Genomic DNA, 24739 nt, shown 5'->3' on the forward strand with positions numbered 1-24739 from the left:
ATAGAGCATATCTTCTCTTTCAAACAGTTACGAACAAATGTAAAAGGCTACATGCAACATTATTAGAAAGAAAGAATAATATCTTCTTGCACTTGATCTTGCACAAAGCCCATCTAAGTTAAGATACTTGTACACTAAATTTTAAAGTACTACAATGTAATTTTCATCCTTCATTCATTTAAGTTATGCTTTTTTCTTGCTTATCAAGTATTTGATCACTTTTTTTTAGCAAGTATTCCATTACTTTCTTCTAAACATTGACACTTGAGCGCATGCTTGTGAAGTCCCCTATTAAGCGACTATTTAATTATTACAAATTATTGTTTTTCAATCATTGAATAAAATCTTTTTTTAACCTTCTCAAGTATTCAATTTTTTCTCTTCTACAAAATGCGACATGTTGATCACAAAGAGTGTACAAAGAAGAATTATATTTACATATAGATCTATTTTTTTGTCTTTTTATGTAACTCAATGCCATAATTTACTTATCGTGACATACACACAAAAATAAAATTGTACTATTGTAATTTTAATTCCTCCATAGAAACAATGTAACTATGCACATGATCCATGTCTATAATGCAACATGTTTATACCCCATCATTTCTATATGTTTCCTTCTATTGTACAAATTTGCACATTCATACTTTAGAATCAAAAATCTATTATTGTAACCCTTGCACCTCCTTTTAGGTGCAAGTGCTATAGGATATTTTTACAATCCTTATAAAACTAGTTAATATATTATAAACTCGTCAAAATATCTAGGTACCTTTCTAGCAATCGTGCTGACGGTAAGATATTTTTTTGAGAGGCCCCACAGTAAGATTATTTGGGGAGATGGCCCCTATCTGTTCATATACAACACCCCCAAAAAAAAAACGTGTCACCAGCCATAATGATTTCAGGTTGGATTGAATTTTGATTCCGCGGGACAGCGCACGAGGTGTGACCGGCCATAAAGTTCTTCGAATGGTCAATAAAATACATTTGTAAGCAGTGCGTTGGCTCCTTTGTCCCCTCTATAAAAACCCCAACATCCAGAGCTTTCTTCTATTGTGTTTCTTATAAAGCCCAAGGGAAGCATATATCAACGCAACTGCTCATCTGCCTCTGCAATGGATTTTGCTAGGCTAAGAAAATCAAAGATGGGTGTGGAGAATGGTGGTGAAATTAACTATTCTTCTCACATGAAGAAAGCAGACGCTAGTAAGAAGAACAATGAGAATTCAAAGCTGTTGGCATCTGATGCCCTGCTTCTCCCCTTGGGACTCACCAATAAGCTCTTCTTTCTGCTCTTCTTCACTTCATCATATTTCCTGATGAGGAGATGGAGGGACAAGATCAGAACCTCCACACCCCTCCATGTTGTCAGCTTTGGGGAGCTGGTAGCCATTGTGGCCCAGCTGGCTTCCTTCATTTATTTGCTTGGATTCTTTGGCATTGATTATGTCCAAAACATTATCAATGGCAGTGATGATTTTGATGTGGAGGAGGATCTCAAAATCCCTCCAACAACATGTGGGATCGCAGCCCAAGAAGAAATTGTTGTTAAGAAGACTGAGATCCAGCTCAAGGGACTTTCCCTTGGTGACAATGAGGACGGGGACATTGCAGCTGCTGTATGCAATGGCAGTGTGGCTTCCTATTCTCTTGAATCCTCCCTTGGGGACTGCAAGAGAGCTGCCTCTGTCAGGAGGAATGCATTGGAGCTCATGACTGGGAGGTCCCTTGATGGGTTACCCTTGGAGGGGTTTGATTATCAGTCCATTCTTGGGCAGTGCTGTGAAATGCCCGTGGGATATGTGCAAATCCCTGTGGGTGTAGCAGGACCTTTATTAGTCAATGGATTTGAGTACATGGTGCCCATGGCAACCACAGAAGGGTGTCTGGTGGCCAGCACCAACAGAGGTTGCAAGGCAATTCTTATGAGTGGTGGAGCTAAATCCATTCTTCTCAGAGATGGCATGACTAGGGCCCCTGTTGTTAGGTTCCAGAGTGCAAAAAGGGCTGCAGAGCTCAAGTTCTATATCGAGGATCCCGCAAACTCTGATAAACTATCTGACATCTTCAATAGGTACATATATTTCTCTTCCAGATCTTCCCTTTCATTGTGCACGCACTACTGATCATATAGGTTTTAAGGTTATTTGTTCAATTGTTAGTGAAGTAATTCAATACAGCCATATTTCCAAGGCAGCTGATAAGATTTTGGGTGCACTTTTTTTCAACAGGACAAGCAGATTTGCTAGGCTACAAGGGATAAAATGTGCAATTGCTGGCAAGAATTTGTACATGAGATTCTCATGCTTCACAGGAGATGCCATGGGAATGAATATGGTCTCCAAGGGTATTCAAAATGTCTTGGATTATCTTCAAACCGCGTTCCCTGACATGGATGTTATCAGCGTTTCAGGTACTTCAATTCCTCCAATTTCTCAACACTTTGTTTTTTGGGGGTTTTACTTTCACACCATACAATTGAATTGGATAGTTCTTTGAATGGGTGGGCTAATTTTGCGAATGGGTTTCTGTTGTTAGGCAATTTCTGCGCAGACAAGAAGCCCACGGCAGTGAATTGGATTGAAGGGCGTGGGAAATCAATAGTGTGTGAGGCCGTCATAACAGAGGCGGTTGTAGAGAAGGTGTTGAAGACGACAGTTCCAGCACTGTTGGAGCTGAACATGCTGAAGAACTTGACTGGATCTGCAATGGCCGGTGCCATGGGAGGATTCAATGCCCACGCTGCCAACATTGTTTCAGCCGTGTTCATTGCAACGGGCCAAGACCCAGCCCAGAATGTGGAGAGCTCACACTGTCTTACTATGATGGAAGGGGTAAACGGGGGTAAAGACTTGCACATATCAGTGAGCATGCCATGCTTAGAAGTGGGGACGGTGGGCGGTGGAACCCAACTGGCTTCACAGGCGGCGTGCTTGAACATGCTCGGAGTCAGAGGAGCAAATGCTTCATCTCCTGGTGCGAATGCACAGAACTTGGCAAGAATAGTGGCAGCTGCTGTTATGGCAGGAGAGCTGTCTCTCATGTCTGCTCTTGCCGCAGGTCAGCTCGTCAAGAGTCACATGAAGTACAACCGATCAGGCAAAGATGTCAAAGCAGCAGCCTAAACATAATAGACTTAAATTCAGAAATCGTTGAATTGGCATTCGCACTTCTCTGGAGTTAGTGCAGAGGTCAAGTAGAGGTATACCTCAAAAATAAATTATTGATTATATGTTGTAATTTACTTTTTATTGTTCGCTCCACATGAATTGAAGAGACCTGAAATCATTCAGTGAACACGAATCGCGATGTTTACGATGAGAACTATTAAGTTTCAGAATGATCTTTATTACGAGGCACCCACAAAGATTTGAATGGCTTTGCATCGGAAGAACATATCCTAACTTTTGGTTGCCAATATTTATAAACTCAAGAGTTACGTAAAGTTGGGTTTGCACTGAATCAGTGACTCTCGTAGGAATAGAACACTGGGAATCAGTGAAATATTTGGTCAAGGCTTGCTAACTCATTACGTGTGAATATAATAATATTATTCTAATTTCACATTTCATAGATTTTAAAAGATATTATAATTATTTCTTTTGTTTAAACATTACATATATTAAGGATTGATTTAGTGCTAAATAGTTAAGAGTTAACTTATTTTTAGAAGCTTATCATTTTATTAATATGAGATGTTGGTTGTTGTCAAAGAAAATAGGCAGAAGTTTCAATCAATTTTTTATTTTATTAATTTTATCACATATAGGGTATAGTCATTATATAATAAATGATTTAATTTTAACTTTTTATAAGATATCTTTCAATCAATCATTCTCACGACAAATGAGTTTGTGTGAAATAATACTTATGAATTATGGATCATCCAATTTGACGAAGAAGTTATATATTTGATTCCTAATAGTAAAATGATATTGTTACTTTTGAGTTGAAAGAAGTTTAAATCTCTTATGTCTTCTACTTATTTACATGTTAATTTTTTAATTTAATGAATAGTAAATCATTTCATTAATTTTGATAATAAATTTATGGATCATTCCTTCTCATGAAAAGTGGGTTAGTGGGAGTTTCTCCTTATGAATTACTGATCAATGAATTTGATTCAAAACTATACAATGAAACTTGATAGTAATGTCATAGTTTTCTGTTAAATTCAAAGACCTTTAACAATTTTCATAATACTTTTCCTTACTTTTGATATAACTTTATTTTGATCATTGTCAGTAATCTTTGAACATAATAATTGATAGCACATCCATGGGGCTCTTTATGTTAATACTTGTTGGACTTTGTTTATGTCGAGATGGTTTAAATGAGCTAGGTTAATATGTAATTATGATATTCTCATAACTAGAAACTAAAGTAGACCTAGACATAGAAATATTCTAATTTGGGGGGTTTTTGATATTAAGGAAGTTGGTATATTAATCTAATAGTAATGATTGATAGTACATCCAACTGACAACAAACCATATCATCCATTTCCTTGCACAGATTTGAAATCCTAATGCATCATCGATCTACTCCTCACTTAAATTTTCTACCCATGGTGGTTCATGTTATGGCTATGTATGGATGTTAAATTGAGATTTCAATGAGTCTATTATTAGTCCCTGCCTATCTATAGGCAGGGTACTTATGTTTTCAATGGCGGTCACTATTATTAATTTTTGCAATCAAAATTAATGAGTTTGTAAAGGTTAAAAATCAATTTCTAAAAATATTAATTTTCAATCAATAAATCTAAATTTTTGATTGATCAGAAACAATTTTATCAAGGGTAAAATTAATTTTTTGATATCAAAAATGGAATTTTTTTTTTTGAAATGTTCTTCTCTTCGACAACCATCTGCAACGTTCTGTCCCATGCTTATCTAGGTTTGAAAGAAAATATATGCACTGAATGTCTCGTCTGCAACTATCCCAGACAGACTATCGATCTATCCCCGGCTCTCACATTGGTGGTTCTACTGCTTCCACCACTCTCTCTTTGCCCTTGTGAAAATTATGAATATGGTTATGGCAGTTGTTTCGGTTGGTTCCCCCACTGCCACCACTCTCACATTAGTGGTGCCCAATGCATCTGGGTTGCAGCTCACAAGTGCATCGCACAATAATTTCATAGTTTAGACTCACCAATAACAGATCACTCTGAATGCCCGTCCATTCCCCGTGTTAATTATTGTTAGTTGGACAGCTGTTATTTCTGACCCAGAAATAGCAGTTGTATTTATGGGTAGCTTGGACAGCTGTTCGTCCTTATCTATGTATAACAGCACTATTTATGGGTAATTTGGACAGCTGTTTGTCCACTTGCCAAGAATTAGTAAATGGTTATTATTTACTAATTTTAGAGATTCCCTTTTGGACACCTTGCAACCAATTCTATTATTGGCTGTTGAGTTGTCTTAATCTCAGTCGTTGGTTTGATTTAATCTCGGTCGTTGGTTTACCAACGAGAGTAGTATAAAAAGGGGTCTAGGGGGCATTTGGAGAGGAAGAAAGAAGTTTTGGAAAAATGTTTGCAGTGTTAGCAAACAGTCTTGCAGTGTTAGCGTGGAGATAGTAGTGGGGAATATTAGCGGGAGAAATTAGGAGGTTGTCGAATTTCTGCCAGTGAGAGGCAAGGAATTTTGTATCTCTTGATTTGCTGAAGTTTAATATAATTCCTCATTTGTAGAATTGGTTTTCCCTTAGGGGTTTTTCCAGGGACAATTTGTCCAAAAATATTGTGTTCATTGTGTTGTGCATTTCTTTCCATATTTTATAAGTGAAGTTGCAGTTGTGTTATTTTTCAATATTAGTTGGGAATTTGTTTTCAGCAGTTTAATAATCAATTATGATAGGAGATTAATAATCAGTGACTGCAATAGTTTGATTTTTCACATGGTATCAGAGCATTGTTAAGGGTAGAAGAGTTTTTCCTTAGGAAATAAATTTTGATCTCTTTAGATTTATTATTGCTTTAAACCCTTGAGATGGCTTCAGCTGGTTTGAGAGATCAGGATAGATTGGATGGTGCCTCAAATTTTGGTGTCTGGAAGGCCAGAATTTCTTTATTGTTGGAAGAGAATGGTATCAAGGATTATGCTACCAGTGGTGTACTTGTACCAACAGATGCAACACAGCTTGTAGCATATAGGAAGGACGATGCCAAAGCGAGGAGGATTATCCTTGATGGTATCAAGGATCATATTGTTCCACATATCTCGGAGCTAGATACAGCAAAGAAGATGTGGGACGCCATTCTAAATTTGTACCAAAATGCTACCACCAACAAGAAGTTGATTCTCAGAGAGAAGCTAAAGAATACCTGGATGAATCAGGGAGAAGACATCACAAGTTACCTCACCAGGCTCAGACTTGTCAAGGATGAGTTAGCAGCTATTGGAGATAGCCCTAGTGATGATGAGCTAGTGAGAATAGCCCTAAATGGGTTTACTAAACAATGGAGTGTCTTTGTTCAAGTTGTCAATGGACGAGATACTTTATCGAGTTGGGATCGACTATGGACTAATTTCACTCAAGAGGAGTTTAGACTAAGTCTTGTCAATGGGGCCAACAAGAGTCAAAAAAATGAGGTGGAACAAGAGAACGTTGCCCTAGCGGGTAAAGGGAAAGCAAAGAAGGGATCTAGCAAAGGATCAAATTCACAAAGTGAAAAGAAGAAGAAGGACCTTTCTAAGGTCAAGTGCTTTGGATGCCATGAGTTTGGCCACTATGTCAGTGATTGCCCAAAGAGGAAAAGGGGTAAGAAGTAGGTGGCAGCTTCAGCAAGTGCAGAAGAACTCTCCAGTAGAATGGAAGATGAGTTTGCACTCATAGCTTGTATGGTTAGCTCAACCTTACTGTGTGTTTGGGATATAGATAGTGGGGCGTCATTTCATATGACAGGAGTTAGAGAGTACTTCTCCAGTTACAAGGAGGAGGACACCAACATCCAGATTTCTATGGGAAACTTGTCCAAACTCAACCCTGTTGGGAAAGGGACTATTCAGTTTCAGAGGGAGAATGGAAAGATAATTCCACTTCATGATGTGTTATATGTGCCAGGATTAGGTATGAATTTGATTTCTGTATTTGTTCTTCAGGATAGGGGATATAATGTACTCTTTAGAGGGACACATGTGTTGATTAAGCACAAGGATTGGAAATCACCCATAACTATTGGAGTTAGGAGTGGTCGCCTTTATAGATTGCAGTTTGATGCTCCTAAGGAACTTATGAGCAACAATAATCCTAGAGATCTTGGAGAGTTATGGCATAGAAGGATGGGCCATATTCATCATGGAGCACTTAGATTTCTTCGTGAGACCGTGATAGGTGTTCCAGAGGTGAGCACAAAGCATGATGATGTATGTAAGGGATGTGTGTTGGGGAAGTTTGCGAAAGCATCTTTTCCAAGGAGTGACACCAGATCTAAGGGTGTTCTTGATCTAGTACATTCAGATGTTTGTGGACCAATGTCGACAAAATCTCTTAGAGGATATGAGTACTATGTTACTTTTATTGATGTTTTCTCTAGAAAGACCTGGATATACTTCTTGAAGACTAAGGATGAGGTTTTCAGTCAATTCCAAGAGTTCAAGGCTCTTGTGGAGAACTCGACAAGAAAGAAGATAAAGGTTCTTCGGTCAAACAATGGAGGCGAGTACAAAGGAAATGTCTTCCAGGAGTTCTGCACCAAAGAAGGAATCAAGAGAGAATGGACTATTCCTTACAATCCACAACAGAATGGAGTTGCTAAGAGGAAGAACCATTCTATATCAGAGGCAGCAAGAGCTATGCTACATGACCAGGACATGCCCCATTACTTATGGGCAGAGGCGTGTACTACAACAGTCTACATTCAGAATAGAGTTCCACACAAGGTGTTAGGGAAGATGACACCAGAGGAGGCTTTCACAGGGAAGAAGCCAGATGTTAGTCACTTCAGGATATTCGAGAGTTTGGCATATTGTCATATTCCTAGAGATACATGTACAAAGTTAGATTAGACTGTAGAGAGGGGGTACTTTGTTGGGTATAGTGAGACCTCAAAGGCATATAGGATTTTCATTTCGAGGACTAAAAGAATTATTGTCAGACAGGATGTCAAGTTCATGGAGGACAAGGCATTCAGGAGATCCAGAGATTTTCCAGTAGATTATCAGAGTGAGCAGCCAACAGAAGCTCCAAGACCAAGTCAAGGGCAACAAAGCTCAAGTACAGTTACCAGTACGAATGTAGACTCAGTTAGTGAAGATTCACAGAGTATGGAGCAATAGGTGCAACAAGAAATGCATCTAGAAGACTTAGAGGTTGACATTTCATCCTCTACAGTTGGTAGCAGAAATCATGTGGTTCCAGATACACAAAGGGATACTCTGGAGTTTGTGGGAGCTCCTAGGAAGAGTACTAGACAGCGAAGACAACCAACCAAGTTCAATGACTATGTGGCATTAGTTAGTCAGTTGGTAGATAGTGAGCCTTCTAGCTATCAAGAAGCTGCAAAACATCAGGTATGGCGAGATGCTATGGTTGAGGAATATTCTTCAATAATGCAGAATGATGTGTGGGAGGTAGTACCTAGACCAACAGATAGGGCTGTAGTTGGATCACGCTGGATCTATAAGATAAAGCACAATGCAGATGGTAGCATCGAGAAATACAAGGCTAGGTTCATGGCAAAGGGGTTCTCTCAGAAGGAGGGAATAGACTATGAGGAGACATTTGCTCTAGTTGCCAGGTATACTTCTATACGAGTTGTAATCTCACTTGCAGCACAGATGGGATGGCAAATCCATCAAATGGATGTCAAGACAGCATTCCTCAATGGTGAGTTGAAGGAGGAGGTATACATAAAACAATCAGAAGGCTTTGTAGCACACAACAAAGAGACCCACGTGTGCAGATTGAAGAAAGCATTATACGGACTCAAGTAGGCTCCTAGAGCATGGTATGAGCGCATTGATACATACTTGTAGAAAATGAGCTTTGTGAAGAGTAAAGCATATTCTAACCTCTACTACTTGATGGTTAGGGGTGAGATTCTCATTCTTGTTCTTTATGTGGATGATCTATGTCTTACAGGTTCACTAGGGCTCATAGTGGATTGCAAGAGGAACCTTGCAGAAGAGTTCGAGATGAAGGATTTAGGACTTATGCACTACTTTCTAGGCATGGAAGTGTGGCAGACATATGGGGAGATTTTCCTTGGTCAAGGGAAATATTGCAGTGAAATCTTGAAGAAATTTGGGATGGAGGATTGCAAAGCCATGTCTATACCTATGATTACAAATTGGAGGAAGGTAGATACAACTAAGGAGAAAGATGTATATCCCACTTTTTATAGATAGTTGATTGGTTCGCTTATGTATTTGGTTAACACTAGACCAGATATAGCATTTGTAGTTAACTCTCTTAGTCAGTTCATGGTTGAACCAAAGAGAATGCATTAGATAGCGGCTAAGCATGTGCTACGTTACTTGCATGGTACAGTCGAGTATGGGATCAAATATGTTCGAGGTGAAGGTATCAGGTTGATAGGCTATACTGACGCAGATTGGGCAGGAAGTACAACAGACAAAAGGAGCACTTTAGGGTGCTGTTTCAGCTTGGGATCAAGAGTTGTATCTTGGTTCAGCAGGAAGTAGAAGTCTGTGGCTCTAAGTTCAGCAGAAGCAGAATACATAGCAGCTAGCATGGCGACATGTGAAGCTATATGGCTTTGAAAGTTGTTAGTAGCCTTGTTTGGTCAGAAGGTTGAGACTACTGTGATACATTGTGACAATCAGAGTTGCATCAAGTTGTCTGAGAATCCATTGTTTCATGATAGGTCTAAACATATAGATATCAGATATCACTTCATCAGAGATTGTATACAAAGGGGAGTTGTTCGACTACAATACATACCTACGGATGAGCAGGTAGCAAACATTCTAACGAAGGCTTTGGGAAAGGCCAAATTTATCTTCTTCAGAGACAAGATGGGTGTCATGCAAAACAGCTTCCTCGCTAAGAGGGAGTGTTAATTATTGTTAGTTGGATAGTTGTTATTTCTGACTCGAAAATAGCAGTTGTATTTATGGGTAGCTTGGACAGTTGTTCGTCCTTATCTATGTATAGCAGCACTATTTATGGGTAGTTTGGACAGCTGTTTTTCCACTTGCCAAGAATTAGTAAATGGTTATTATTTACTAATTTTAGAGATTCCTTTTTGGACACCTTGCAACCAATTCTATTATTGGTTGTTGAGTTGTCTTAATCTCAGCCGTTGGTTTGATTTGATCTTAGTCATTGGTTTACCAATGAGAGTAGTATAAAAAGGGGTCTAGGGGGCATTTGGAGAGGAAGGAAGAAGTTTTGGAAAAACGTTTGCAGTGTTAGCGAACAGTCTTACAGTGTTAGCAAGGGCGCAGTGTTAGCATGGAGATAGCAGTGGGGAATATCAGCGGGAGAAATTAGGGGGTTGTCGAAGTTCTGCTAGTGAGAGGAAAGAAATTTTGTATCTCTTGATTTGATAAAGTTTAATATAATTCCTCATCTGTAGAACTGGTTTTCCCTTAGGGGTTTTTCCAGGGACAATTTGTCCAAAAATATTGTGTTCATTGTGTTGCGCATTTCTTTCTGTATTTTATAAGTGAAGTTGTAGTTGTGTTATTTTTCGATATTAGCTGGGAATTTGTTTTCAGCAATTTAATAATCAATTATGATAGGAGATTAATAATTAGTGACTACAATAGTTTGATTTTTCACACCCCAACACATATGTTGTTCTTAATTAAACAACACATTGAATTTGAGCATCATGTAAACTAAAATAAAGCATGTTATGGTTGACGAAAATGTTTCACACTCCTTTTCTGATTATCTTCCCTAGAAAATGTGCTTGCAGAATATGAAAATTGGTACGTTGGCTTCCTCTAAGCCCAATTACAGAACCAGACGATCGCGTAGATGATCAACAAAGTAAAGATTGAGATGGGAACGGATGTGGGCTTAAAAGGTTTTAATTGTCAGACTAGTGAAGAGGACGAAACTGAGGTTTCATCATGTCAAAATGTACTTAATGACAATGAATTAAATCAAACTATTGAATACCAAAGCCACCAGCACATTAATCCCCCACATGTGCAGATCTATAGTGTAACACCATTGGAAGACGACGGTGGTGGAGAAAACCGAATCCTTCTCTCCAGTCATTTCTAAGTTTCTCGATCCTTCTCTTCTACATAAATGACCAACCAAATCCTTAACGGTCTGTTTGGCGAGCAGAATACAAGCGGAATAGGCATATGTAAATTTTAAAAATTTTGAATTCTTTGTTTGGATGCACCGAAACAGAATTGGAATATGAAGTAAAAATGGAATACGTATTCCATTTTTGGCCCAAAAATGGGGTTTTACAATTCCACTAAAATAAGTGTTATTGGAATACGTATTTCTATTCCATTTTTTTTAATTTTAGAAAACATAAATTTTGGGGTCCACGAATTCCCATCAAATATTGGCTGAACCAAATGGAGAACAGGAATACATAGCCCCATTTTCTATTCCAGAATATGTATTCCTATTCCCACAGCGAAACAGGCCCTAATTTTATGTTTTCTCTGTAACAAACGTAACATAGACAAATAAACGACCATTGGCCATGTATTTTTGTTTAAGGCACAATAATGTTTGACACTATTCAATAAATAAATCATTGGGGTTTTTTAATTGTAGCCTTACAATAATATTTCTCATTTATTAGTCTATTTTTAAAAAATAAAATATTATTAATTTTATTTCTATTATCAAGTACCTTTTTCAGATATTTGGTAAAAGCATATAATGCTACAATTAGGGTTTAACAATAAAGAGTGGGTAAAGTTTGAATAGAAAAAAATAGGGCTACCCGTTAATTGTTTAAAAGTTTGACTAGTTATTCATTTTATCTATTATTAATTGTTTAAAAGTTTGACTAGTTATTCATTTTATCTATTGCATTTTCTTTTGATGCATGATTAATTTAATCAATAACATTTCACTATCTTTCAAAAATTTATATAAGTTTGTATATATTTAATTTTTTTTTAAAAATCAATTGGTTGTTTTATGATTTGCTTACAATACAATGGTAAATTAATTGTGAGCCTCTATCACATATATCTTTAATATATGTGATAGAAAATTTAAAAAATCTACTAAGCAATATATAATTTTAAAAGATGGAAAACTTTATTTATAAGTAAAAATTATATTTACAAAACTAAATTACTAAAAAAAATTTGGTTATTGATTTAATATGATTAATATTAGAAAAAAATTAAGAACAAGATTCTTATATTTATTAACTTATTCTCTTCAATTTTTTTTATTAATGAAATTATATTTTTAAGGATTGTTATTGTGAATTAATAAATCATTGTTCCTTATTAAATTTCTTCATCATTATATACATCAAAAAAGTTACTTATATACATATTTACTTGAACATTAATATACTCTTAATAAATATTTTATTTACATTCTACTATTCAACAAGAAGATGAAAATGAAGTATCCTTATATCCAGATATTGAACATTATTACAAAGCTCCCATTTCATTGTGTGAAGGCCTAGGCATGTTCTAGTTTGTTGCATCTATCGTAAGCCACAATCCAAACACCCTTAAAACACAAGCTCCACTGCTCTACCATGCTAATTGTCCCTTCACATAAACAAATTTGACTATTAAAGTTTGACGTAAGTGAAAGACTTCAAACTCGATGAAAAATACTCTAATTTGATGGTTAGATTGGGGTAACTAAGTCTAGGGTTTGCATCACATACTAAAAGCTACATAAAAGAAAACAACTTATTAAAATCTTAGAACAAATTAGCAATTCCAGCTACATGAAGTTAGCCTTGGCTTCCCACAAAAGGCAGGGACTCAAAGCTCCTTTAGAGCTCTTGTTTTGTTATATTCCTTTACAATAGTACCATTTATTATGGATGGTAGGTGGGAAAATATATTATGATATGAATAATAATATCATATAGATGATATTTCTCATATTGAGATGAATATAATTTTCATTTCTCATATCTATTAAAATAGAGGATTTTTTTAGGATGTTAGGTGAGAAAAGATATTATGAAAATATAATATTGTGTAAATGAATATGATTTTTATTAATCTCGCCTTATATATAAGGTAGGCAATTAATGTTCTTGATAGCACCCCCTAATTAATTTATGTCAAAAATCAAATCAATCATTCCATACTTTCTAAAGTCTGATTTAAAAATCAATTATAGAATACAAATTCTGAATTTTTCATTGGTCAAAGCATACTCTCTTGGACTTTATTAGTATTTTCATTAGTAGAAATTCAGGAAATTTAAAGGCGGCACTCGCAGAGGTTATGTAGTATTTTCGAGCAGCATGAATAGATTTTTGGCCACGACAAATTCTTTTTGTTGGGCCAAATATTATTTGGAGGCACCATGGTACCAAATTCCTTAGGATGTAGGACTCGTCTATTTTTTTAAAACCAGATATTATTAATTTTACTCAAGTTATGCATAAGGACAATGAATTCAACCAAAAGTATTTTACTATTTAAAAAGGATTAAGAAAAAATGAAAATTAATAAAGTGTGTTGTATAAAGATATTATATATTTCAAATAAAATTTAAAAAGTTTTAATTACTTGTATGTGATATTAGATAGAAAAAACTTGTCGAGTGTTACAAGTGATTTAACATACATGTAATTTTATTCTAATTTAATAATTAAAACATAATATAAATAATAAAAATGATATATAAAATACATAATGAATAGATTAGTAAATATAAATCAATTTAGTGATAAAAATACTCTAACTAAAATATATATTTCAAGAGGATGGAAAAGTATAATTATAATTAAACATTGTGTTTCAAAAAGAAAATTTGTTATAAAAATTTAATTATTCATTTAAAGATAATTTGGAAAAAAATGGAGAAGACTTGTTATGATTATTATTATTATGTTTATTAGATAATCATTCGTCTTCATTAAATTTTCTTCTTGTATTCATAATTAAAAATAAATAAAAAATTAACACACTATAATGTCAAAAGGTAGGGACTCCAGCTCCTAAAGAGCTCTTGTCAATAAATGCATCGAAGAACCAACTAAAATAAATCAAAATAGTATGGTAAAAATTGATTTGGTAAACATGAATGTATGGAATTTTGGAATTGCGTATTAAACATGCATGCTTAAGAAACAAAGCAGTCTTGTGGTTTTATACAGTCGCACAAAGTGTAGGTAAATGTAGCACGATGGCTTACATTTTGATTTCTTTATTGCATGATTGTTACCAAGCTTTACAATAAAAAAAGTTGAATGTTCTTTTACAAAGTTGGCTGGTGAAGAAACTCTGAAGCATCTTGGAAAAATTAATGCAACTTCTACATAAAGGAGTTAGGCGCATTGGTTGAATGATCACTGATTAGCATATCCATTGTGTGGCAATACATGTACTTAAATCTAACTTATGCTTTCATGAATAAGAAGATTTGGGTTTTAGATTTATATACAGCAAATTTTGATTTTTTTCCCATAGGCTCTATAATATGCCCCTTCTTGTTGCTAATTCAAACTAGGCCCTATCTTTTCTCTATTTTATTCTGTGTATAGCATCCCATCTACACCTATTTTCCTTCATATCTTCATTCAATGTGTCCATTGATGCTAATATTAGACTTCCATGTTGCTATGATTTTTAGATGTGGCTTAAATCTTGACCATATTTTCGGTATGGATGATTTGATAGATAAAACTACAAAACATAAGATCTATAGTTCGAATTACTATTATATTAAGGGAAAAGAAAAGAAACTTGTGTATTGTATTTGTGTTATGTACATTGGAGATCCGTAGAGAATAACTAATAAAAGGTTGTATTTTATTAAAAAGAGGTCTTATATTTTCAAAACAAAACAAAATTTGCTACAATATTGAAAACATCATATTAATGTCTACCTCTCCAAAAAATGAAGGTTTGAATTGTTAGAAATAGATAATACTAGGTGGGGTGGTTGGGTGTGAATTAGTATTCTACAAACTTTTGCCCACAATTGAATATTGTTAATTACTTTATAACTTGCATATGAAATTAAATCAACAATGTTGAACAATAAATATAACCATGCACATAGAGAACTCATAACACCATTATTTGTTAATTAGGGAAACCTTGGCCAAGGGAAATCCTGGGTGGGGATGATATCCACTAGATGATTCACTAATCAATAGGATCTTGTTAAGGATATTGACACTGTTAGGAGTTTATGAAGTGCATATAGTGTCTTAAGTCCTTGTTAGAGGACTAGGCCTTGTTAGAAGTTGCAACCCTATTAGGAGTTGCTACAACCTTGTTAGGAGTTGCTACAACCCTATTAGGAGTTGGTGCAACAATTACAATGTATGCAAGAAGAGCCCACTACCCTAACATGCAATTATAAAATTCAATTCCTTCACAAGATAGGTATGCATACAAAACTTGTTGTACTATTGTAACTCACACTTTTTCTTACGTCGGATTTTGCATCGCATAAGGCTCACAAATAATTCTCACAATAGTTTGCATGTCACATCTAATCATGCAACTTCTCCATTATCTATGCAAGATAAGATCTTTACTTATACCTTACACAATCACAAAACTCTACACTATTAGTATTCATGTCTTCACACGCTTGACATAATATAAAATAACATATGGAATTATATCCACATAGTCAGCTCAACATAACTTAGTAATTATTTCGTAACCAAAATAATTCTTAAAGCTGTAGAACTCTATTTTCTGTCATGCTCTGTTTTGTGTTGTTAAATGCCCACACTGTTAATCTTAATATAACTCACATCATACTATCTATACACACATGTGCACTGGTACACGTCATCATGATAGTGCCACAAACCTTTCCTCAAATATACATAAGCTAACTCTTTGTGCATCATCTGTACTCTTAAGATCTTTACTTTGTGATGCTACAAACTATCTAATACTTAGACAATTTTCTATCTCTAAATGAGTAAATGAAATGTTGAATATATGTTGCCATAAATGACAACCATCAAGACATCTAATTGACTATATTGCCAAAAATCTCCCCCTTTGGCATTGATGGAAACATTTGGGAAAATTGATTAAGTCCCAAAATGATGTCATACATAACAAAAACAAATAAAAATAACTATACAGAAAATTTCGTTCAAAACATAGCAATTTTATTCATGTTTCAATTGATCATTACATTCATTATCACTCATTTACATTAATACATACATAAGCTCCCCCTTACATATACATTTAAATCTATACAAATTTTATATACAAAATTTCCTCTATATAATACTCTCCCTTTGACATCAATGGCAAAGGTGTCAAAACTATATGAGAAAACTTTTTGCTTGTTGTTGATCATCTCGTCATTTTGGATATGCAATCTAAAAAATCAATCATTAGTCTGTCAAAGTCTTTCTTCTAGTTTCATTTGACTATATCTAATATACTAATGAGTGCATAAAGTGCATAAGATTCCACTTCAACTGCACATAGGTTAGTATAGGAAAATTTACTATAAGAATTCTTTGTTGAAAGACATTCCTCTAATTGCCTTTGAAAAATTATAACTTTAGGTGCCAAATATTCTCTAAGAGTAGAGAATCTTCTTATTACCTTATCCTTGTCACATTCAATCCTTCTAAAAATATTGTGTATTTTCTCAATGTCATTCTCAGAATCTTCAATTTTGATCTTAGGTTGTTGTAATCTTGTAGTGAGTGTCTGAAGCTCACTCATATGTCCTTTGATCTTTGCATCAAAATTTGATAAGTAAGTGTAAGACATTGCACACTATCCATACAACTTCTTAGCTTCAACAATACATTTTCTTAGTTCCTTGATGTTTCCATCAAATGCTTTCAAATGATTGTGCATATTGGTGCACACTGTGCTCAGTAGGGTTGCTTCATGATTTGTCTGCACTTGTGCTAATACTACTTCAACTAAGGTTATGAATTCCTCATCATAGGTCTTCACCAAATCTTTTTCCTTGGCTTGCAAGTCTAGATTTGGTACAACTATGGAAACTTTCTTTTGCATGCACTCCAAGACTTCAAGAAGAGTCTTCTCCAAAGACTTAACAATTTTATTCTCCTCAAATAACTTGCTTAGGGTGCCCATTAGTTTCTTTTGATCTTCATTATCAAATGGAATAGATGTTGTTGTTGATGTTCCAGCTACTAATACTACTAAAGGTATAGTATCCTTTATCTTTTGTTCCTTTTCTTTCTTCTTTTCCTAAGCCTCTTTCTTCATATCTTCTTCTTTCTTCTTCTTTTCTTCTTCTTTTCTCTTATTTTCCTCTTCTTCTCCTCTTCTTCTTTCATCTTCTTCTCCTCTTCTTCATTTTGCTTCTTTTCTTCTTCTTCTTCTTCTTTTTTGTTCTTCTTCTTTCTGTTCCCTCTTTTCTGCTTTCTCCTTCTTCTTCTTCTCTTCTTCCATCATTAGAACTAGAATAATCAGTGATATTGCTAATATTGCCAACAATATTTGCTCCATACCCTACAAATGGGTTCTCTTTAGTATCCATAGTTATGTGTACTATCCACTTTCATGCATTTAGTACCCATAACAATGTGAGGTGGTGATAGTGATTTTTGTGTCTCCCTTGCTTCTTCCTCTTCCTTGGAAGGTGTGTGTACTTCCACATACATTGGACTATCAGCTTTGGCTTGTGCACTCTCCTTAGGTACTAAGGACATATACTTTACTATAGCCTCCCCTATTTCTTTCCTAACTTCTTCATAATTGCCTCCCATTAGAAGAATTGATCTTCTTTTGTTCCTCAACAAGGGCTCAATACCCTTCAAAATTTTGTCAAATTCTTCTTTTGATCCAACATTATATAACATTTTTTATAGATGTGATCCTTATGTTCAAATATTTTTCTACTACTCTTCTCTTCCTATTAATCAACATATTATATAGGTCTTAAGGAATTTTATTCTTCAATGCTATCAAATCTCTTATTCCTTAGAATCATGTTTCTTATTATGGCATTCACTAATTTCCTCCTATGCATATTGCTATACGTTCTATAAAATTTGGTTCTATCCTAATCTCATCTTTCTTTGTTGACTTCTCTCTAAGAAGATATCCAAGGCCTATCTTTTCATAAGAAGGTCTTTGATGAAATATTTGTTCATCAATTTTCTTAGAACTTGTGTTATGTTTCTCTAGTTGTTGCTTTTCTTGTGTTAGCTCTCCTTTCACAATGATGTTGTACTTTTCCAACTCAACATGCTCTATCTTAATAGAATCTAATTTAGATGTCACTTGACTAAATTGGGATATAAGGTCTATATTCTCATATTTTAGACTAGGTTCACTCTTATTGCCATTAATCTTAAGACTCAACTTTAGTTTAACAATTTTTGACTCATGTTTCAAGATCTCATTCTCTTTCTTGAGATTTTATTATCACTCATCTATGCAAAAAGTTCTTTTCTATATTTAAGATCATCAATTTCATCTTTTAGTTTTCCAATGTAAAATTTTGCATCTTTATACCTATCTTTTAGGTTGTCTCTCTCTTCAGTAAGAAGATCAATCTGTTCAAGGGCTTCTTCAAAGTTTTCCTTCAGTTGTTCCATATTCACTAGGATCTTACTTAAGTTGTTAAGCCTCTTCAAAGTAACTGTGCTCTGCTACCAATTGCTATAAATAGATAATATTGAGAGGGGGGGGGGGTGTTGGAACAATCTCAATTAATTGTGTATTGTCTTTGATGTTACAAAAAATGTCATTTCTAGTCAGTGTATGCCGAGCTCACTTGAGCATTGAAAATAGTTTTCTATGTCTGCCAAGAATTCTAGAGTTTTCCTAGTTCAGAAGATGATATCTACCAAGTTCACTTGAGTGCCAAAGGAAAGTTTGCAAAACTTGAGTGTTAACTGAGGTCACTCAGTTACCAATGGAACTTTTTGAATATATAGTATTAATCAAGTTCACTTGTTTAACACAGGAAAAACATTTCTGAGTTAGTGTCTACTAAGTAGGGTTAGCTAACAAAGGATTTTCTTATTTTGGAATATTAAGTTCAATTGAATTGTCTATTGATTTTAGCTAACTAAGGAGATGAATATTAATTATTCTAAGTTATATTTCAGCTGACTGACAATATGAAAGATATAAATAAAAAGGTCAAGTTGAGATTTAGAAAATGAAAAATAATTGAAGATTTAATGATGCTAAGAGGAAGCAAATCAAAAGGATAAGTAGAATATCCTTGTGAAGCTAAAATGATGCATTCAATAAAAAAGGATCAAGTAAACAAGCAAAAATTGAGATATGTAATCAACAATTTAGTTGCATCTAAAATCAGGTCATCTCATGGTTACTCTCTAACCATTGTAGCAATGATCTAAATCTCTTAACAGAGTTGGCTTAACAACTATTTATAAATCCTCTAATAAGGTGACATTTCTATTAAATTGTCCAAAGACCTCTAACAAGGCCACTCCTAATAGGGTGATTAAATTATCTAATATGGTCACACCTAACAATTTGTTTTGTAATCTTTAATAGGGTTGGCTCCTAACAAGGCTAACTTTAGAAGAGTGAAATTCAGTAACTAGTTGCAATTGGTGGTTTTTCCCAAATTGGGTTTCTACATTAAATTTTTGTGTCAAATGTGTTCATGTTATTTCTCTTATGTGTTTGCACCTAAATTTAAAGTAATGGTAATCACAACTAATATCTTAATAATTTCATATTAAGTATTTGTCGAGCATCTCCAGTGTTTGCTAAGTTACAAGATTTTTTTGTGTGTTAACCGAGCATTAGTAGAGTTTAGTTTTTTAGAGTTTATTTTGTACTAACATCTAAGGGATCTGAGCTTTATTTTTGTGATAACTAATTCATCCCTTCCCTCTCATTTACTCCTCTTATATTTTCAATGATTGGTATTAGAGCTTTTGGTGCTTGCAGAGAAGGTTTCAAGGACCTAAGCTAAAGATCAAGATGTCAAACAGAAGAGAGATTCCCAAGTTGAACCGAGACAACTTTGCAACATGGCAATGACTTATGAGGTTACATTTGGAAACTATTAGTAATTTAGGTTGTAAGTATTTTGATATTGAATATAGAACTCCTACTGGAACATTATCAGTTGAAGATATTGCTGAAAAGAAAAATCATAACATAATGATGATTGACATTGCGTCTGCTCTTAATTATGTTGAATTTGATGAAGTCAAAAGTTGTACTATAGGTCATGATATGTAGATCAAATTGAAATCCATCTATAGAGGAGATGACAATGTATGAAGAGCCAAAGCTAAAAGTCTTAGAGGACAACTTGATTAGATGAAGATGATAGGAGACGAAAACATTGTAAACTATGTTGAAAGAATCAAAGCAAGTATGACTACAATGAAAGAATCTAAAGGAGACATTGATGACAAAATAGTTGTAAGCAAGGTACTCAAAACCCTTCCTTCTATCTATGCAATTAGAGTGTCTACTATTCAAGAAATGAGATGTGATCCAAATAGCAATATAACTTTGGATGTTCTAGTTGGAAGATTGACAACTTTTGAGTTGGATAACTATGATAACTATGTTCCTAGTTCCGAAGGTATTGAGTTTGCATTTGAAGCCAAACTCTCACTCAAGAAAAGGAGTAAGAAATTAAAGGCCAATCAATCAAGAAGTGAAGAAGAAGAAGAAGAAATTTCTGACAGTGATCTTGAAGTTGTTTAAGCCCTACTTGCAAGGAAATATTCCAAAGGCAAAGAAAAGTACAACGGTAAGAATCCTCTAATATGATTTTCTTGTGAAGAAGTTGGTCACATTGCTGGAAGATGCCCAAATAGAGAAAAAAAGGATGAAAAGAAAAGTAATAAGTACAAAGGAAAAAAGAAACTCAAGAACTACAAGAACAAAGGTAAGAAATCTTATGTTATAGCTAAAGATTTTGATAACAGTGAAGATGAAATGGTATATATTGCTGTAAAAGATGAATCTGGTGATGAAGGAGATAAGATGGCACTTATCTCTCATGTTACCAAAAATGATACATGGATTATTGATAGTGGATGCTCACATCATATGACTCTAGACAAAACAAAGTTTGAGCACATGGAATATTATGATGGTGGTAGTGTGAGATTGGAAACAATGAACCTTTTTGCATAAAAGGAAAAGGATGCATCTCCTTGACCAATGAACTTATAATGTGATAATACTTTTTGGGTTGAAGGACTAAAGCACAATCTAGTACATGTGGTACAATTGAATAATATTAGATTCAAGGTAGAATTTATGAATTGGAAGGCCAAATTGTTGGATGGATAAGGAAATCTACTTGGATGTGACAAACAAACAAAAGGTAACCTATTCTATCTAGATCTTAGTGAAAGTTCGTGTTTTATTGCTCAAGTAAAAGAAAGATGGTTATGGTACAAAAGATTATGTCGTGTGAACTTTGATAATCTGGTTAAAATAAGAAAAAATAAAAGAGTAAGAGGTATTCCTAGCTTGAGGAAACCTGATATGGGTCTATGTAAAAACTGTCAAATTGGTATGATGGGAAAGACTAGTTTCAAAAGCAAGAACTATCATTCCAAAGAATTCTTAGAGCTTGTGCAAATAGATTTATGTGGACCTATTGGAATGGAAAGTTAGAGTGGAGATAATTTTTTTTTTTTTTATTGATGACTATTCTAGAATGATGATTGCAATGTATCTAAAAGAAAAATATGAAGGATTTCATAAATTTAAGTGGTATTTGGAAAGAGTAGAAAAAGAAACTAGAAAGAAGTTGATATGTTTAAGATCAGACAGAGGTAGTGAATTCATCTTCATTGAATTCTACATTGAAAAGGGAATTAAAAGAAAAGTATCAACCCCTAGTACACCTCAACAGAATGGTATAGTAGAAAGAAGGAACAGATCCATCATGGATTGTGCAAGAACATTGTTGATAGAAAAGAATGTTGCAATCAAATACTAGAAGAAAGAAATCAGCGCTCTAGTGCATACCTTGAATAGAGTACAGTTGAATAAAGACTCAAATCAAACTCCTTATGAACTATGGTATGGATACAAACCTAATATAAGTTACTTGAAAGTATTTGGTTGCAAATGTTATATCTTGAAAGAATCTAGGAAAGGTAAATTTGATGTCAAAGTGATGATGACATATTCCTATGATACTCCTATAGAAGTAAACCATACAAATGTTGAACTTGTCTACTAATAAAATCATAGAAAGTGCACATGTGAGAATTGATAAGTTTGTAATAAAGAGTGAAGCAAAAAGCAATAAAGAGCCTGAGGATTACAAAAGATTTGTTTACTATGAACCTAATACCTTACAAAATTTATTTGGTAGATAGGAGGCTTCACCTCCCAAGTCCCCAAAATCTACAACAACTACCAAGTTGCAATCTATGCAACCCGAGTCATAATCTAAAGGACCTGAGTCACAGTCAGAGGCTACTAAGCTATTACAAAAGCAAATCAAGTCTAATGAACTTGAGCCACAAATAGTGGGACCCAAGCTTAATACAAAAGTTCATGATGAAATCAATGAAACAAAATCCAAATCCAAAGAACCTATGCTAGCATGATATATTAGAAGGCATCATGCATCTAATTAGATCATTGGAGACAAATTACATGGAACAATGACAAGAAACAAATTGAAAGGTACATGTTTACTTGTTGAATTTGAACCTAGAAATGTTAACGATGCTTTGGATAATGAAATTTGGATTGAAGTAATGAATGAAGAAATAGAACAAATAGAGAAGAAAAAAACTTGGACTCTTGTTTCTAGAATCAAGGATAAAAATGTAATTGGTATAAAGTGGGTATTAAGAAATAAGCTAAATGAAGATAGAGAAGTTTTCAGAGCTAAAGCAAGGTTAGTATGTAAAGGCTATTCTAAAGAAGAAGGTATTGATTATGGTGAAACTTTAGCTCCTATTGCAAGATTAGAAAGTGTTAAAACTTTACTAGCATATGCAACCCACATTTGATTTAAAGTTTATCAAATGGATGTAAAATCTGCATTCTTGAATAGAATTCTTGATGAGGAAGTCTACATTGAACAACCTGAAGGTTTTGTGGATCCCAGCAGAAAGGACATGGTCTAAAAATTACACAAGGCATTATATGGTCTCAAGCAACCTCCTAGAGCTTGGTGTGAAAAATGTCATACCTACTTAGTACATATTGGTTTTCAAAGAACAAATGATAACAATAGTTTGTATATCAAAGAAGGACTAGACAAGAAGATTGTGTTGGAAAAAATATTTAGTGATGATATTTTATTCATAGGAAATGATGACTTAAGCAAGGAATTTGTAGAAGAAATGAGTAAAGAATTTGAGATGTCTATGTTTGGAGAGATAAAATTCTTTGTTGGATGGCAGATCCAATAGAAGAAAGATGGTATTCACATTACTCAATATAAAAATATCAAGGAGATGCTAAAGAAATTTGGAATGGAAGATTCAAGACTAGCTAGAACCCATGTGTCTATTGGACATAAGCTTTCTAAAAATGATGATTCTAAAGAGGAAGATCAGACTACATATAGATCAATGATTGGAAAATTGTACTATGTAGCGAATACAAGGTGTTGGCCTAATTTTTCACCACCCTTTTTTTTGTTGTATTCAGTAGTGAAAAACCCTAAATGCACACTCCAAGTAATTTGAAATTTGGTCAAAAAACCCTAGGCAAAAAATTCACCAAATAACCTTGTGCCTTGCCTTGTTTGGCCCTAGCCTTTGAAAAATTTAGAAAATATTATTTCAAATAAATTTTGGCAGGACATTTTTTATCCTAAAGGTTTATTTATGTAAGAATGACTTTTCAATCTTTTGATAAACCTTATAAAGTTTACATTAATTGCATTATTTTATTTGAAAAGGTCCTATGTAAGACAAATTTTGTGTGACTGTTGATCTTGATTAGATCAATGACCATCACATTCATGCAATAAGAAGATGCAGGGATTTTTTTAAAATGTGGGCATGTGCTATGATGACACATAGCCCTTCTTGACGTTCCAGCTTCAGTGCGCCACAAAAGGTTCATGGTTGTCAAAGCTAGTCAGACCTTCTTGCAGAGTTGTCAGTGTTCTCACACACATTTTGAAATTCTTGCAATATCATTGGCTCGTTCTTTAACGAAGGTGTTATTTTATAGTTTAGAGTTTTTGATCACTGATCTTGCAACAAATCAAGGGCTAGCACATGCCCACGATAATAAAGTGCATGAATATTATACATTGCGGGGAAGTGCCAATGCGACACGTGGCATAGTGTGACATCACAAGCCTACCTTTCTTAGAAGGTAATAATAACTTGCCTTATGTTGCACTTGTCATATGAGCTGGAGTATAGAGAAAGTGTCTCATTGGTCTGACTAGCTGACTAGATATTACAGTCATAGAAGATTTTTGATCACCGTCAATTTGAATAAGATCCAGGGTTAGCACTTACCTACAATATAGACTTGCTTGACATTTAAATAATGTAGGCAAGTGGGTATAGTGGGACCAAGACTTAAAGGGAATACCGAGTCATGCCACGTCAGAAAGGTCAGATGAAGTAAAGTGTGCTCATTGGTGGAATATGACAGGTATGCCAAGTTGAAAGCAATGATGTCATGGGCACTGAAATTTT

General features: G+C 34.5%; 1 protein-coding gene across 1 annotated transcript; it reads left to right on the plus strand.

The window, feature by feature from the left end:
- Positions 1 to 1058: 1058 nt before the first annotated feature.
- Positions 1059 to 3303, plus strand: LOC149563052 (3-hydroxy-3-methylglutaryl coenzyme A reductase 1-like). The gene is made up of 3 exons (XM_089826468.1): positions 1059 to 2080; positions 2238 to 2419; positions 2545 to 3303. The coding sequence occupies exons 1-3, from the start codon at positions 1122 to 1124 to the stop codon at positions 3129 to 3131; spliced, it is 1728 nt and encodes a 575-aa protein (XP_089682594.1). The 5' UTR covers positions 1059 to 1121; the 3' UTR covers positions 3132 to 3303.
- Positions 3304 to 24739: the final 21436 nt, after the last annotated feature.

The sequence above is a fragment of the Cupressus sempervirens genome, chromosome 4, assembly GCF_028749045.1.
Source record: "Cupressus sempervirens isolate cs-2001-9-10 chromosome 4, ASM2874904v1, whole genome shotgun sequence".
In the NCBI taxonomy this organism is placed as follows: Eukaryota; Viridiplantae; Streptophyta; class Pinopsida; order Cupressales; family Cupressaceae; genus Cupressus; species Cupressus sempervirens.

Excerpts from the sequence above, each read along its gene's own strand:
- LOC149563052 (XM_089826468.1), top strand. The coding sequence starts at position 1,122 with ATGGATTTTGCTAGGCTAAGAAAATCAAAGATGGGTGTGGAGAATGGT. Across the intron at positions 2,081-2,237 it reads CTATCTGACATCTTCAATAG|GACAAGCAGATTTGCTAGGC; the intron begins GTACATATATTT and ends TTTTTTCAACAG. Across the intron at positions 2,420-2,544 it reads GGATGTTATCAGCGTTTCAG|GCAATTTCTGCGCAGACAAG; the intron begins GTACTTCAATTC and ends TTCTGTTGTTAG.